General features: G+C 45.1%; 2 protein-coding genes across 4 annotated transcripts in view; both read right to left on the bottom strand.

Moving 5' to 3' along the window:
* Positions 1-2,130, bottom strand: rpl31 (ribosomal protein L31). The gene is made up of 5 exons (XM_054782172.1): positions 2,074-2,130; positions 1,543-1,646; positions 1,310-1,435; positions 141-253; positions 1-73 (listed from the first exon to the last, which is right to left on the bottom strand). Exons 2-5 carry the CDS (start codon positions 1,644-1,646, stop codon positions 42-44), a joined length of 375 nt encoding a protein of 124 aa, XP_054638147.1. The 5' UTR covers positions 2,074-2,130; the 3' UTR covers positions 1-41.
* Positions 2,131-3,165: 1,035 nt separating this feature from the next.
* The window catches only part of zc3h13 (zinc finger CCCH-type containing 13), an 18,056-nt gene continuing 6,554 nt past the window's right edge, over positions 3,166-14,667 (bottom strand). For 2 of the 3 annotated variants that reach the window (XM_054799474.1, XM_054799485.1), the window contains exons 12-20: positions 14,440-14,655; positions 12,816-13,272; positions 12,529-12,725; positions 11,237-12,427; positions 10,576-11,157; positions 10,338-10,481; positions 8,413-8,613; positions 5,992-6,155; positions 3,167-5,883 (exon numbers count right to left, since the gene is read on the bottom strand). In XM_054799474.1, coding sequence (XP_054655449.1) covers positions 5,701-5,883; positions 5,992-6,155; positions 8,413-8,613; positions 10,338-10,481; positions 10,576-11,157; positions 11,237-12,427; positions 12,529-12,725; positions 12,816-13,272; positions 14,440-14,655 — 3,335 coding nt within the window. In that variant the 3' untranslated portion in view covers positions 3,167-5,700. Of the gene's footprint in view, positions 5,884-5,991; positions 6,156-8,412; positions 8,614-10,337; positions 10,482-10,575; positions 11,158-11,236; positions 12,428-12,528; positions 12,726-12,815; positions 13,273-14,439; positions 14,656-14,667 lie in introns of all 3 variants that reach the window. The other variant, XM_054799494.1, reaches the window with a different exon arrangement.

The raw sequence follows: 14,667 nt of genomic DNA, 5'->3' as shown, positions 1-14,667 counted from the left end.
TTGAACAAAATGTTCTGTTTATTCGCCTTGAGGGGACATTTTTAGTTTTCATCCACATTGACTGTCTGCAGACCTGTAGGAAAGATGACAAACTGAGATACTATTCATCCTGTACCTGAATGAGCAAACATTATGACTACCTTTGCATGTGGTGACAGGAACATATGTAACCAGGGTGTAGAGCTTGTTGGGGGAATCTTCATCCTCATTACGCTTCCTGGACAGCCGCACCCGTATCCTGTACGGTACGTTCCTGCGCAAACATCATGGTCACCTTAGCAAATTGAAGCAAACTATTTTCTTCCAGAATTGTCACTCTTGTTCTTCTGTCAAACAATTTTCACAAGATGGGAGGTCCCACTTCTCAGTGAGTTATACGGTGGAACCCACTTATCTCAACACGTCTCGGACTGGCTGACGGCGACATGTGTGATTGATGGCATAACCAAAAACATCGACATTTCCTTGTGGATCTCGCCCGAGACATAAGGGGAATATGCGATAAAAACATATGGCATTTTACACTGACTTCTTCCATTTGTTCATATTGTTATTTGGATTCTTTTGTTTTCACGATATTGTAGACATCAGTTGTGAGCTGTGATTCAATAATTGGGCTATAGGGGGCAGTGGTGTTTGCCTGTGGCTAACAACCTAAAATGATTTCTTCCAAAAAGGTCCATTTTGTTAGTGATGCGATAGAATCCAGGTTACTACTGTCATGCTTTTATTCCAGAGTTTATTTTGCACTGAACAGCAAGTCCCTGTGTGCATGTTTCAGTGCTGTGTAACCAGACTCTGCTTGTGGATAATGAAGAAGATTACATGGACATCTATAGGACATAAATGACTCCTTTGGGTCTCATTTTCTGTCAAAAAAAGCGGTGGACCACGCATGTCGACGCCGCCTTAAAAAGGTGCTGTCTGCATGGGGAGCACAGACTTTTAAATGTGCAAATTCCGCCGTCTCCATGCATTGACGCTAGCCGTCACTGAATGTATAACAGCCATATCATAATGACTCCAAATTACACTGCATTTCACTTCAAATTGTGACAAATATTCATTTGTTCAATCCATTCTTTGATCCACTATCAGTGACATCTACTAGACTGGTGGTGGTATCATTTTTGGAAGTCAAAGAGGGACAGCACCTTTAAAAAGGGACCACTTTTTTTTTTTTTAAAGGAAAATTTGAGGAGCTGTTCGGCAGAAGGGTTTCACTGAACTCGTTTAATGCAAAGAAATGGAGATATTACTTCAACAATTGCAAGCCTTGAATGACACAAAGGTAACCCATGTGTCTTACCTGACACCCTTGCTCCACAATGCCTTGTTGAGGCGAGTGTCAATGCGGACATCAGGGGTTCCCATCTCCTTCACTGCAAACTGGCGGATCTCTTTGATGGCACGGGGAGCCCTCCTCTTGAAGCCCCTTCAAAAACGTCGACAGTGCTTATTAAATTACAACAAAGCGTAAAAATGGCAGTATCTGGCAATACAGCGAGAGAATGGATACACATGTTGACGAGACACACTCACACTCCATGGATGCGCTTGTGGACATTGATGGTGTACTCTCTGGTCACCACCTCATTGATGGCTGAGCGCCCTTTCTTCTTTTCGCCTTTCTTGGTTGGGGCCATCTATGAATAACATGCACACAAGTAAAATAAAAACGCAAGCCACCACGTCCTTGCATAGCAATTTGTAAGACGACGTAACAACTCATGCTTCTGACGATTAGTAGAAGTAACCAAAGACCACTTGGACAACCACCCACATACTTCTTTTAGGAAGCCATTACAGTTAAACACACATAGGTTTACAGTTAATGCGTATATTAAAAACAAACCCGTTAAGGGTGCTAAGCTAACGAGCCATTAGTCTACCCACGGCTACACTGTAGCGCTTTGGCTCTCCTTTAACAATAATTTTACACAACAAAAACCCAACAAACGGAACAACATATTAATCGTACATGTAAATATAGTCAATGTGCGATCAATTTGGTATTTTTGTCGGAGGATGGTGCTAGATTAAGAAAATATATTTTCCGACAAATGCACTCACCGTCGCTCTAAACTGAGGCGGAAGTCGGAAGGACGGAGCTAACGGCGTGCATGATGGGTAAAGGAAACCCTTCCGTCTTTTTAAGATGGTCGTTAGAAACAGTGACACCAAGGATAGTTCCCTGCTGAAAAAATAAATGGAAAAAAACCTTTGCACGTTTATGGTGTACAACGCAGTAACGTGCCCAGTGGCAGAAAAACGATTATTTGTGTCCCCTTTTTTACGGCAAAATTTCAAATTACTTTAGTTTTTTTGATCGAGTTGATCCCTTTTATTTATAAAGATACAATATACTAGATACTTTATCTCCAGGAAAAAGTCACGTTTCCAGCAGCGCTGCAAAAGTGTCCTAATAAACGTAACGACTGAAAATAAAACAATGCAAAATGGGAGTTAAGAAAAATAAAATAGAAAAAGAATAAATATGTAACATCACTTCAATTCCAATAATCTACATATACTTGTTAAAGTTAATTTTTATTTGCATATATGTGTACACAGTACACATATATGTATATATAGAAATATATATATATATATATATACACACACACACACACACACACACACACACACACACACACACACACTGCTCAAAAAAATGAGAGGAACACTTTGAAAACACATCCGATCTAAACTGGGGGAAAAATGATGTTGAATATGTTTCCTGATAATAAGTGGGTGATGTCTAAGTAACAAAATGATGCCACATCATTTGATAGAAATGAAAATGATCACCCTATAGAGGGGGGAAATCAAAGACACCCCAAAAATGAAAGTGAAAAAATGATGCAGCACACTGGTCCATTTCGCTAAAATGTCATTGTAGCAACTCAAAATGATTCTCAGTAGTTTGTGTGGCCCCCACGTGCTTGTACGCATGCCTGACACCGTGGGGGCATGCTCCTAATGAGACTACTGATGGTGTCCTGGGGGATCTCCTCCCAGATCTGGACCAGGGCATCACTGCGGTACCTGGACGCATGGAGGAAATTCCAGGAGACAGGTAGTTACTCCAGGAGAGCTGGACAGGGCCGTAGAAGATCCTTCAACCCTCAGCAGGATCGGTATCTGCTCCTTTGTGCAAGGAGGAACAGGATGAGCACTGCCAGAGCCCTACAAAATGACCTCCAGCAGGCCACTGGTGTGAATGTTTCTGACCAAACAATCAGAAACAGGATCCATGAGGGTGGCCTGGGGGCCCGACGTCCTGTAGTGGGCCCTGTGCTCACTGCCCAGCACCGTAGAGCTCCATTGGCATTTGCCATAGACCACCAGAATTGGCAACTACACCACTGGTGCCCTGTGCTCTTCACTGATGAGAGCAAGTTCAACCTGAGCACATGCGACAGACGTGAAAGGGTCTGGAGATGCCGTGGAGAACGTTATGCTGCCTGCAACATCATTCAGCATGACCGCTTTGGTGGTGGGTCAGTGATGGTCTGGGGAGGCATATCCCTGGAAGGACGCACAGACCTCTACAGGTTAGATAACGGCACCCTGACTGCTATTAGGTATCGGGATGAAATCCTTGGACCCATTGTCAGAACCTACGCTGGTGCAGTGGGACCTGGGTTCCTCCTGGTCCACGACAATGCCCGACCTCATGTGGCTAGTGTATGCAGGTAGTTCCTGGAGGATGAAGGAATTGATACCATTGACTGGCCCCCACGTTCACCTGACCTAAACCCAATAGAACACCTCTGGGACATTATGTTTAGGTCCATCTGGCGACGCCAGGTTGCTCCTCAGACTGATGCCCTGGTCCAGATCTGGGAGGAGATCCCCCAGGACACCATCCGTAGTCTCATTAGGAGCATGCCCCCACGTTGTCAGGCATGCGTACAAGCACGTGGGGGCCACACAAACTACTGAGAATCATTTTGAGTTGCTACAATGACATTTTAGCAAAATGGACCAGTGTGCTGCATCATTTTTTCCACTTTCATTTTTGGGGTGTCTTTGATTTCCCCCCTCTATAGGGTGATCACTTTCATTTCTATCAAATGATGTGGCATCATTTTGTTACTAATACATCACCCACTTATTATCAGGAAACATATTCAACATCATTTTTCCCCCAGTTTAGATCTGATGTGTTTTCAAAGTGTTCCTCTCATTTTTTTTGAGCAGTATATATCTATCTATCTATATATATATAAACTGCCATCATAAATATTTAAATCCTGTTTCTTATATTCTATTTGATTACATTTTGTTCATATTGCATTTTGAGTGTCTTTCCTTTTGAGCTACTGCAACCAAGCAAATTCCCTTATGGATCAATGAAGTCTGTCTAAGTTTATCATGTGGAATCCAAGACAAAAGTTATTGTTCTGTCAGACTGCCGGGAGGGAGGCAATACTGAAGCTGGTGCAATGGACTTCAGCTGTAGCACTAACTGATAGTTGACTCTGAGAAAAAAACGCAAGGTCCATTTGTCCAGCTATATAAGTCTTTTTTTAATTATTCTTATTTTTATTGTCAATGGATGGTCAACCGTGAGAACACAGAAAACATGTCGAGTTCTCACGGAGGAGCTTTTCGGTCTGGTTTAGCTAAGCATTCTAGTGTCTCTTCCTGGATGGTGAGGACTGATGAGGGTTTCAGTGCGTCGGTGCTACTCCGCGTTCAACAGTATAAGCTCACACTTCATCTCAGTGCATTGCAGGGACTTGCGGTACTGCCAGAGCAAAACCAAAACAAAAAAAGACAGTACTCAATACTGAAAATACAATACAAGAAGAACCATGAGCAACATGGCTCACATCCTGCAAAACATTTCAGAGGAGCTGGACTGTACCTGCATAGAAGAATTGATTAGGAGTTGCTGCAGGTAAGACATCACCCGTGTCACATTTGAAGGCTGAAATGTCATACCAAGAAAGACCCACAAATAAAAGGTAAGCAAGTAAGTTTAAAGCGCAGCTTTAACTTGTGGTGATGCACACGGCCTTTCATAGTCCAGATGAATCAAAATTGTTATAAAAATATCTAGGAAAATACATTTTTTTGAACCAGTTTATGATTTTTCACTGCGGCATTGTGTGTTCGGTTCCATTGTATTTGTCATTCAAAAGAAATGTTTGCAATGTCAAATAAGAAAAAATATAGCCTTTAAATGCTGAGATGTGTTGCCTAATTTTGAAGGCTGCATTTTGACATTTGTCATCTTCAACATGTAAGATGCGTTTTTTTTTTTTTTTTCCTCCTGTGGAAATCTGGCTCAAACACCTGCTGCCTGCACCACTTTCTGTAAGAAATGCACAATGTATGCAAACATGACACTGACTTAAGGCAGGTGACACTGACAATAAAACTCAAAACAGGCTTTAAAAAGCACTAAAAAGCTTGTGTGATTTTTTTTTTTTTTTTTTTTTTTTAAAGATGTGTTAACATTTCTTGTACCAAGTTAATGACAAGCCTTCCTCCAGGCTCGAAGGTCCAGTATTCTATGGCACAGAAAACGTGCAAAACATTTTAAACGTTAATAATGATTCACATTTTTTATGCGTTCATTTCCTACTAAAACATGGCGTATGTGACCAAATGCGACCATTAGGGAGACGTTGGGGCTCACAAGCAATTATGTTCATGTGTTTCCCTCCTAAAACCCCATTGTTCATCTCAGGACACGCAAACTTCTGGCTGTGCCGCAATGGGCGGCGCTGGCAAGCTCAGTTCAGGAGCTGGATCTGACCCACCGTCTGACCTTTCCGGACCAGCCACAGTTTTCCTAAAAAGACGCATGCTCATTTGTAGCAGCTCACTGTCCACCACGGGGTTCATGGGATACTGCTTGGTGAGGCCCTAAAGGAGAGGAGGATTACTAGATGCACAACACCGAAACTTCAGGAAAAATAGCCAAGATAAGCACCTACCTGTAGCTATATTCACTGAACTCTCGGAGATATTTACCTTGTCATTTTTTAACAGCTCTCTGCGGATGGCCAAATCCCTACGGGCACACAGAGCCTTGCAGCAGGGCCCCAGGTTGCTGAGTAGACCCGCCCTTTCTACACGTCTGTTCAGGGCGGCCATGTTTAAGGCTCCGAGGTCGTGCTCAAACAGCTTGTCGGCATCTGGAAGGGGTTTTAAGATGGCGTGTACACATGTTAATGGTTGAAGGGCACTTCATCCTGATCCAAAATGTCCAAAATGTAATTACCGTAAATCACGGCGTATAAACCGCGCTTTTTTTTCCACCGGTAAGACGCCAAAAATCGGGGTGCGGTTTATACACGATGACAAGTCTGTGACCAGACAGAAATTGACCAGAAGCAGACTTTAGAATAGCCGTCTGTGGGTAAGACAGTTGCTTTGACTTTAGCGCCCTCTGCTGTACAGTTGCTGAAAGTGCAATTCCTTTTTCACTTCTGACTGCTGTGCCTGTATTTTCACACAGAAACGATCTCTATAAACACTGAAGCTAACCTAAGCTTCCAATGTAAAATACAATAAAACGTTGGAGTTTATTCAAATTCACACTGAAGCAATGCAGTGTTATGTACAATACATGGATAACTGATGCGCAGAACGCCGCTCGCGTCACCGCTAAACCAACATTAGCTACTGTTAAATCAAGGCTAAAGCTAAAGCAGCTAAAGCTAAAATGCCACGGCGATCTTTCACAGCAGCATTCAAACTCTCCGTCTGCCGGTATTCAGAAGACTTTGGGAACCGGGCAGCAGGACGGCAGCACGGTGTGGACGAGTCAGTCATCCGGCGTTCGAGAGCGGACATCATCGGCAAGTTGACGGCAAACTTTTATTACATGAATTCCATTGCAGATGAACTGATGGACGGCAGATTTCTCCGTTATTCTTCTTTTTGAAACTGCTCAGTACCTTTACGCATGTTGATTTAAGAAGAAAGAGTTGGCAAGCATTTATGTAGTAAAAAAAATTTACCCCCCGCCGTGAGCCAGAAAATGGGGGTGCGGTTTATACACAGTGATTTACGGTAAATCATACATGAGCAAAACAAATAGGGGTGTCACGAGATCTTGTGATATTAAAACGTGACTATAGTTCACGTTGAGCTGTCTCGTGGGAACAGGGCAGCCAGAAGCCAATCAGACTGAACTATGGCATCGCTACTATGATTGATAATACATGTAGTGTGCAAGGCATTATTAAACAGCACATTAAGTGTTAATTTGATCAAAGTTACAGTCGGCCCTCGTGTATCGCGGTTAATTGGTTCCAGACCTGACTATGATAACTGAATTTCCTCGAAGCTGGATTCATAAAGCGATATTTGGGATTTTTTTTAGATGAAGTTGTATGACATCGCCATCAGCAGTGTAGTCCATTAACATTGAAGTGTATGTGATGAACACGCTCACATCTTCCGCTGTGGAACACATACATAAACGAGACCCGTCGCGGAATAAGAGTGGTACTACCATGAGTGTGTTCATGTAATGGACTACACTACTGATGGGGATGTCATACAACTTCATGTCCAAAAAATCCAAACTATCCCTTTAATAAATAGAAGATCTTTGTAGTTATGGCATAGAAAACCTGTTTATGATCTTCTAAATACAGTTTCTAACATTGTTAGAGGTCTCAAGACATGAAATAGCACCCATATATTCATCTTTACATTTGTATTATTTGTAAAATAAGACATTTTAGACATAACTAAGATAAGTTTTTTTCTGGACAGCTTCCAGCATACTTCCGCAGCTTTAAATGGCTTTACACTCATATTACCCAATATAGCAGACAAAATAAACTTAAAAAAGCCATTTAAGACGTAAATAAAACTGCTACTCTAGCAGCATCACAGCAAATGTGTTCCCTGCTTAAATATGCATTCTTATTTTTTTCTTTTTTTACTAACAATAGGCCATATTAAACCGCAAAACATCAATCATTTATTAATTTTTGAAAAACCGCGATAGGGTGAGAGTGTGACGTTCAAACCGCGATGCAGTGAGGGACAAATCTAATTGTCAAACCAAAGCATGTAGATGTTTTGACTTGTCTGCACCCTTAATCAAGCGGTTTTATTTATGCTATTTACATTTGGCTGAGTGCCAACTTTATAAGTACTGGCGATCACGGGTTTGGCTTCACCTCATAAGTACAAGAGATCCGTGTTGACAATTTAACGACATGGTCGCTATATTTAGCGAGTAGGAGTGCGCATTAAAACTGAAAGACAAGAAGTGTTTCGCACATCATGCATTTATTCGGTAATTAAATGCCAGCGGTCAACAAAGGTGAAGTATCCGCCGTGCAGGTGATCGGGAGTGGAGCTCCACCGGTCTGAAAGCTACATAATCTCCTCCACAATCCAACCTAACCTTCGTCAAAGATATAAACTCACCTTTAGGGTCATCTAGCTCTGCTTTGCATACTTCTTTCACCTTCTCCAAGAGCTGAGGCCCAGCAAGTCGCTTGGAGACACCTGCCCTCAGGAGAACAGCCCCTGGGGTGAAGCGCAGCAGTGCTGCCCCGGCGGCTCTGGGTTCCTGTTTCTGTCTGGGCATCAGGCTAGACCAGTCCACATCGATGACATCCAGAGGGCCTGTTGACACATGGCAGGGGGGTGAGGTAATGTCTATGAAATGTGTTTTGTGCTAACATTTTGGGGTGTTTGGAACTGATGATTTTGACTTACATTGTTTCCGATGGAAAAATTGCTTCAGTTTCATGTTTGTTTTTTGACAAAACCCTCTGGAACGTATTTTCCACAAGTCACACTTTTTTTCATAACAAATGGAAATAAAAAGTCAAAAACCAAGAAGACGTTCGACCGTGGAAAAGCGTGCCTGCCAAAAATAAACTGGAAAAGACGCCCCAGGCGGACAACTGTCCACCGAGTAAGTCACCATGATACCGATTTCGATACATGCCGTACATCAGGGGTCACCAACGTGGTGCCCGCGGGCACCAGGTAGCCCCCACGACCACATGAGGTGCCCGCAAGCCTGCTTTTCATTCAGGTTTTCAGTTAATAATGAAAGAACAGTAGAAAGAAATGCATTCTGAAATACAACATGTGAGTTGTGGACACCAGCATTTTGTTCATGTTCTGGTAAAACAAGCATATTCGCTTTGTTTGGGTTTAAAATAAGCTCTGAAAATAAATGTTATAAAAATGAGTAGCTCTTGACCATTTTCATTTTGTAAAAGTAGCTCTCACAAGGAAAAACCTTGGTGACCCCTGCCGTACATGATATCACAACACAGTCCATCTAGCCATGTATAAACAAAACCTGGAATATGGGCTAAAACTTTACAGATAATTTGGATGTCCATTCATAGTTGTTCATACTGTATGCTTCTTCTTGTTTCCTAGTAAGTACAGGTACAGGTGTCCTATCGCATTGTTTTGGAGTGGGCTGTTACCGCTCCGTAGTGGCATGGGGCGCAGTGTCACTACGCCAGAAAAATAGTTCTTCGTGTTAGCTGCTACAATAACAATGTTGCTGTAGCTTGGTTTATATAAAAGGTCAGTTATGCAACTCCAACATAGATAAACAGATACAGTAAATAGAACAGATTGGTTTTTTTTTTGTTTGGTTTTTTTTTTTTAGCTTTTTTGGGTGTTTTTTCTGGCTTTATAGTCAAAATAGGTGTGTCCAGTTATGTGCATTGTTAGCACCCATATGCTAGCTGTTTTATCAGATGCTTTTCTCTCTTGAGAACGCGTAGAAAAGAGAAAGACATGTGCGGTCATGTTTCACATAAGGATTGTGGATGATGTGCAAAATTCCAAAAAAGCGCAGTTTTCCTTTAACACGGACCGGTGCCCATCTTGCAGTCGATCTGTGAGTTTTCAGTAAGTAAATCCATATATATTCCTGTATTATATGTGCATATATATATATTTTTTTTTTACTATAACACTATAATTTTAGAATTATAGTATGGGGTTTGGGGTTGTTGGTGTAAACAATGCCCCCCTGCTTCTGGCTTTGTCTTCTCTTGTGAAATGAATGTTAGGAGCAGCACTGTGACACTCCCACACACAAAAAAAGCTGGCTCTGATGATAGCGTGATCATAAACATCGGTAAACGTAACTTACGGTACAGTGCGATTTATGTTTTTTCCTCTTTGTGATGTATTTTTTGACTGATGTGAATTAAACTCTGGAGCAACTTATAGTCTGGAAAATACTGTAATAATGGACAGTGAGGTACCACGGTATTTGACAAATATAATTCTATTACAATATAGAACATTAAGTGGTGAATTAATATGTAATCACAAGTGGCAATTTATAGTAAAGATATATTTCTTGCTACCTGCAATTTTCTCCTCATCCTGCTGCTCTTCCTTTTTCTGACTGTCAGCCAGAATTTCATCAAGCTCATCATCACTGATTGGTTCATACTCTTCTCCAACAGATGCCACTGACTGGCTGTCATCTTCTTTCCCGTCATCCTCTCCTGTAAGACAGCAGCATACACGCGGTCCTTCATGTGCCACCCAAGCATGTGAAAAACAAAACAAGGAGTGAGGTGGGGGTGGAGGTGTTTTTACCGTCAATGCTGTCTATTCTCTCCATCTCTGGCTGCTCGCCCGCCACGTGGTGACTGTTGCTGGGTTTCTCAGGTTCTGGCGGGCTGAAGGCTTCTCTTGGAAGGAGGGGCTCATAGTCACCTCTGTCTTGTCTTATCAGGTCACCTCGCGCCGCAGCTCTGGTGTCAGAGTGGGAGGGAGAGGCCAGCATCATCAATCTCTCCCTTTCTCTGTCACGCTCTCTCTCGCGTTCTCGCTCATGCTGCTGAATGAGTCCCTCAGGGAGTAAGCGCTCCCTGTCCCGGATGTCCCTCTCCCTCAGAAGAGGTTCCCGGCTGGGACGCATGAGCAGGGGCTCTCGTCCCCTACTAGGCCACTCCCTGGATTCGGGATCCCAGTCTCTCTGCTGTTGAAGAGGCTGCTGGAGTATCAGGCCTGGCTGCTGTTGCCGGACGTCTTTTCGGTCGCGTTCACGGTCAAATTGCTCCCTGTCGCGTTCCCGCTCTCGACTGTCGTAGGAGCCGGCGCGGGACTGGGACCTGGCCTGCCTCTCAGAGTCGGGGGAGCTACGCCTGGAGCTGTGGCTGCGGGAATCCTGGCGGTCTACAAGCCGAAAGAGGTCTAGGTTAGGGTGGGCAGGTAGGTACATGTAACCTTTTGTGTCACGTTTATTAGAGTTTACCTGAGGAGGTACTGCGGCTAGGCTCGGCTCTCCTCAATTGGTCGATTCGTGATTTCCTCTCAGCTCCTGGTGGGTCACTCAGTGCCAACCTTTCTCTTTCTCGCTCCCTTTCACGGTCATGTGCGCCACTCCCCTGAAGGCGGCCCCTGCGGGACCGTGGTCCTTGAAGGTCATCACGGTGGGCCGACTCACTGGAGGGGGACCGTGGTCGTCTGGATGACGTGCGGCTCTGATTGCTTCCCATGCTGCTGCTGCGCGTCTGCTCTGGGAGAGGTTTGCGGAGAAGGGGCTGGGACATCAGAGGCTGTGGCGTTAATGTCTGCAGCATCATGGGAGGGTCCTGCAGAAGCAGAGGGGCGATGGGTAGGGGGTTGCGTCTCTCCCTTTCCCGGCCCATCCTGGGGCCACAACCTCTCCGAGGAGGCTCAGTTGGAGCTTGCTCAGCAACAGCAGAGTCCAGCTGACCTCGATCTGAGACCTCCTCATCTGACCAGTCACTGAAGTTGTCCGTTTTGGACTGTGGAGAGGGCTCGGCATTGGCTCCAGTGCCACGGTGACCCGGTCTCAATGATGGCGGCGGTGTCCGAGGTCCTCTCTTCCTCTTATTATGGGGTTGGTGCGCTGAAGAATCCTCCTCAGATACATCAGAATCTCCATGTGACCGTTTTCTTTTGCGCTCAAGTACCTTCTTCTTTGCTCCTTTTCTTGGTGAATGTAGAGATGGGGGCCCACCTGTCATAGCGCCAGTCGGGGGCTCAGTCAGGCTTTTGCCACCAGCCACCTCACTTTCATCTTTGCGCCCTTTCTTCAAGCCCTTCCTCAGTGATTTGGTCTTCTTCTTACTATCCTCTTGGGGTTGTGACCCGGCGACATCTCTGTCTTCGCTGTCGGCACCAGGAGCTACAGAAACAGGAGGCGGTGTGGGGTTTCGCAGGTCCCTGCCTCGGCTACGAGCGTCTGAGTGTGTGTCTGGCAGCTGATCCCCTCGTCGGTCACCTCCCCTGCTGCGCTCGCCTCGGACCTCCTGGTCCTCGTGGCGACTGCGCAGTTCCCTCTTGTCTGCTGCTCCTCTGCGCTCCTCATCCTTCCAGTGGCCAGGCTTGTCATCGGGCGCTGTAGCCCTCAATGGGGAGCGCAACGGGGGCTCCTGGGGCCGCACCACCTGGCTCAAAAGGCGATGCTTGTCTGCACCTGCACATGCAGACATCACATGAATTACTGGGAGCACATTAGTGCGACTGGAAATCCCCATTCCCAAATATGAGTGTGTCCTCTCTAAAAGAATTTCCTACTGTCACTCGGAGGCGGACACACGGGGCTGGGGAGGAGGGGCTGTGGGTGGAGCTTGGCCAGTCCTCGGCCTATTGGACGCTCACTTTTCTCATCTGCGCTGATGTAGCCGTCACTGTCTGCAGGACTGACGTCACGCGTCCCCCGCTTGGGTGAAGGTCGGGGGCTCGGGCTGCTCTCCAACCTGTGTCGCTTGCGGCTGTAGGGAGTAAAAGGGGAGCTCCGATGAAACAACACGTTGTGCCAAAACAACGGCACAACAAACTAAACTGAGCATCGATATACATGCCTTGTTTTGCGATCGTCCCGTGTTTCTCGAATGGCACGGTCATCTCGGGCATCTTCTCTCCTCTCTCGCCTTTCGTCCCTCCCTCTCTCTCGCTCCTCCCATTCCCGCTGCCTCTCTCGCTCTCGCTGCTCTCTCTCCCGTTCCCGCTCCTTCCTCTCCCTCTCGCGCTCCTCTCTCTCCCGTTCTCGCTCCTCTCTCTCCCGCTCCCGCTCCCTGTCTCTCTCCCTCTCCCTGGCACGCTCCCGCTCAGCCTCCCTCTCCTTTTCCCGCTCCTTTTCCCTCTCCCGCTCCCTGTCTTTCTCCCGTTCCCGCTCTCGCTCCCTGTCTCTCTCACGGTCTCTGGTCCTGTCCTCCCGCCTCTCGTCTCCTCGATCTGCCCTGCGCTCATCCCTTCTGTCGTCCCTCTCGGACTCCTCCGATCTTCTCTGGTGTCTATTTGGGGAAGCCGCTCTTTGATCTGGGAAAACATAGTGAGAATGTGAAGCCCTGGAAATGTAGTTTCCAAAGTTTCAGAAGAACATTTCACGCACATTCAGAATTTCTATGGTGACAAAATCAACAACTCCTACCTGATCTGACAAGAAATATAACATGAACATGCGCCTGTACAGTCATCCCTCCCCACTTTGCGGTTCGAACATTGCTCCCTTACTCTACCGCTGTTTTTGAAAAGTTCATTCATTCTTAAATGATCGCTGTTTCGTGGTTGACTACGACCTATTATTAGTCACGTAATATACAATACTGGTCACCAGGCGTCAGTAATGTTACATTGATGCATCAATACAGAGTCTGAAGTGGAAAAAAGTACTCCTCCCATTGCATGTGGAAGTGGTACGTTTTTGGCTTCTTACTTTGTCCTTCTCCACCACTCAGTTTCACACTCTTTCTTAAGTTTGGAATAAATAACGTGGAGGCTAACTAGTTAGCTCGGTAGCTTGCTTCGCTTAAAGCGGCAGCAGTCCCTTGCGTCGTTGCAGAGATCCCGTAGCCTGCGCCTAAGAGTTGCGCAATGTGGTATAAACAAAAACAGTAGCAGTATCCATTATTTTACAAATGTACATGCATGCCAGATGCATGTCAGACAAACGTCATAGTGAGGATGGGTGATGGGCTGTCCATCTTTTTTCCAGTGCTTAAGTGTGAGTTATGGCTTACTATTGCTGACCATGTCTACAATATTAGAGAATACGAATGTAAAGGTGCCGAAAGGGATGTTATTTCATGTTTACAGCGCTGTAATAATGGTAAAAAACCCCAATGTATTGAGAAGGTCATAAACAGGTTTTCAATGCCCCAACGACAAAAACATTGCATTTATTAAAACTGAATCCTACTAAGCGAAAATTCACTTATCACAGTCGGGTCCAGAAACAATTAACCGCGATATACGAGGTACGACTGTATAAGATAATTTGACAGATTTGTTTAGCCAATATAAAACATAAGGGTGTGTTTTGCATATTATATATCGTGATGAGATTGAAGAAAAAAAAAAAAAAGTGGAAACATCCTTGGAAGAAAACCTAGCCATCACACAAAAAAACAAAAAATCCAGGCTGCAGATGAAAACTTTGTTTGCGGAAGTTTAAAACCCCCCAAAAAGAATGTAAACTCCCCTCACCTCTGTCGCGATTATCTCTGCGGTCTCTTTCACTGTGGCCGCCTCTCCTGTCATACGAAGAGTCTCGGCCCTGCTCTCCTCTCTTGTCGCCATCGTAGCGGTCTCGCTCTGAGGCATTGCTCCTCTCTATGCTCCGTTCACGTGCACCGCCGCTTCGAGACTCCCAGTTTTCATGGCTGCTGTCCATCTGAGACCCTCGAGAGTTCCTGTTTGAGCCTGATGGAAGGA

The sequence above is a fragment of the Dunckerocampus dactyliophorus genome, chromosome 1 (genome assembly GCF_027744805.1).
Source record: "Dunckerocampus dactyliophorus isolate RoL2022-P2 chromosome 1, RoL_Ddac_1.1, whole genome shotgun sequence".
Classification (NCBI taxonomy): domain Eukaryota; kingdom Metazoa; phylum Chordata; class Actinopteri; order Syngnathiformes; family Syngnathidae; genus Dunckerocampus; species Dunckerocampus dactyliophorus.
The sequence above is the reverse complement of the archived record's forward strand: the minus strand, read 5'-3'. Positions and strand labels throughout refer to the sequence as shown.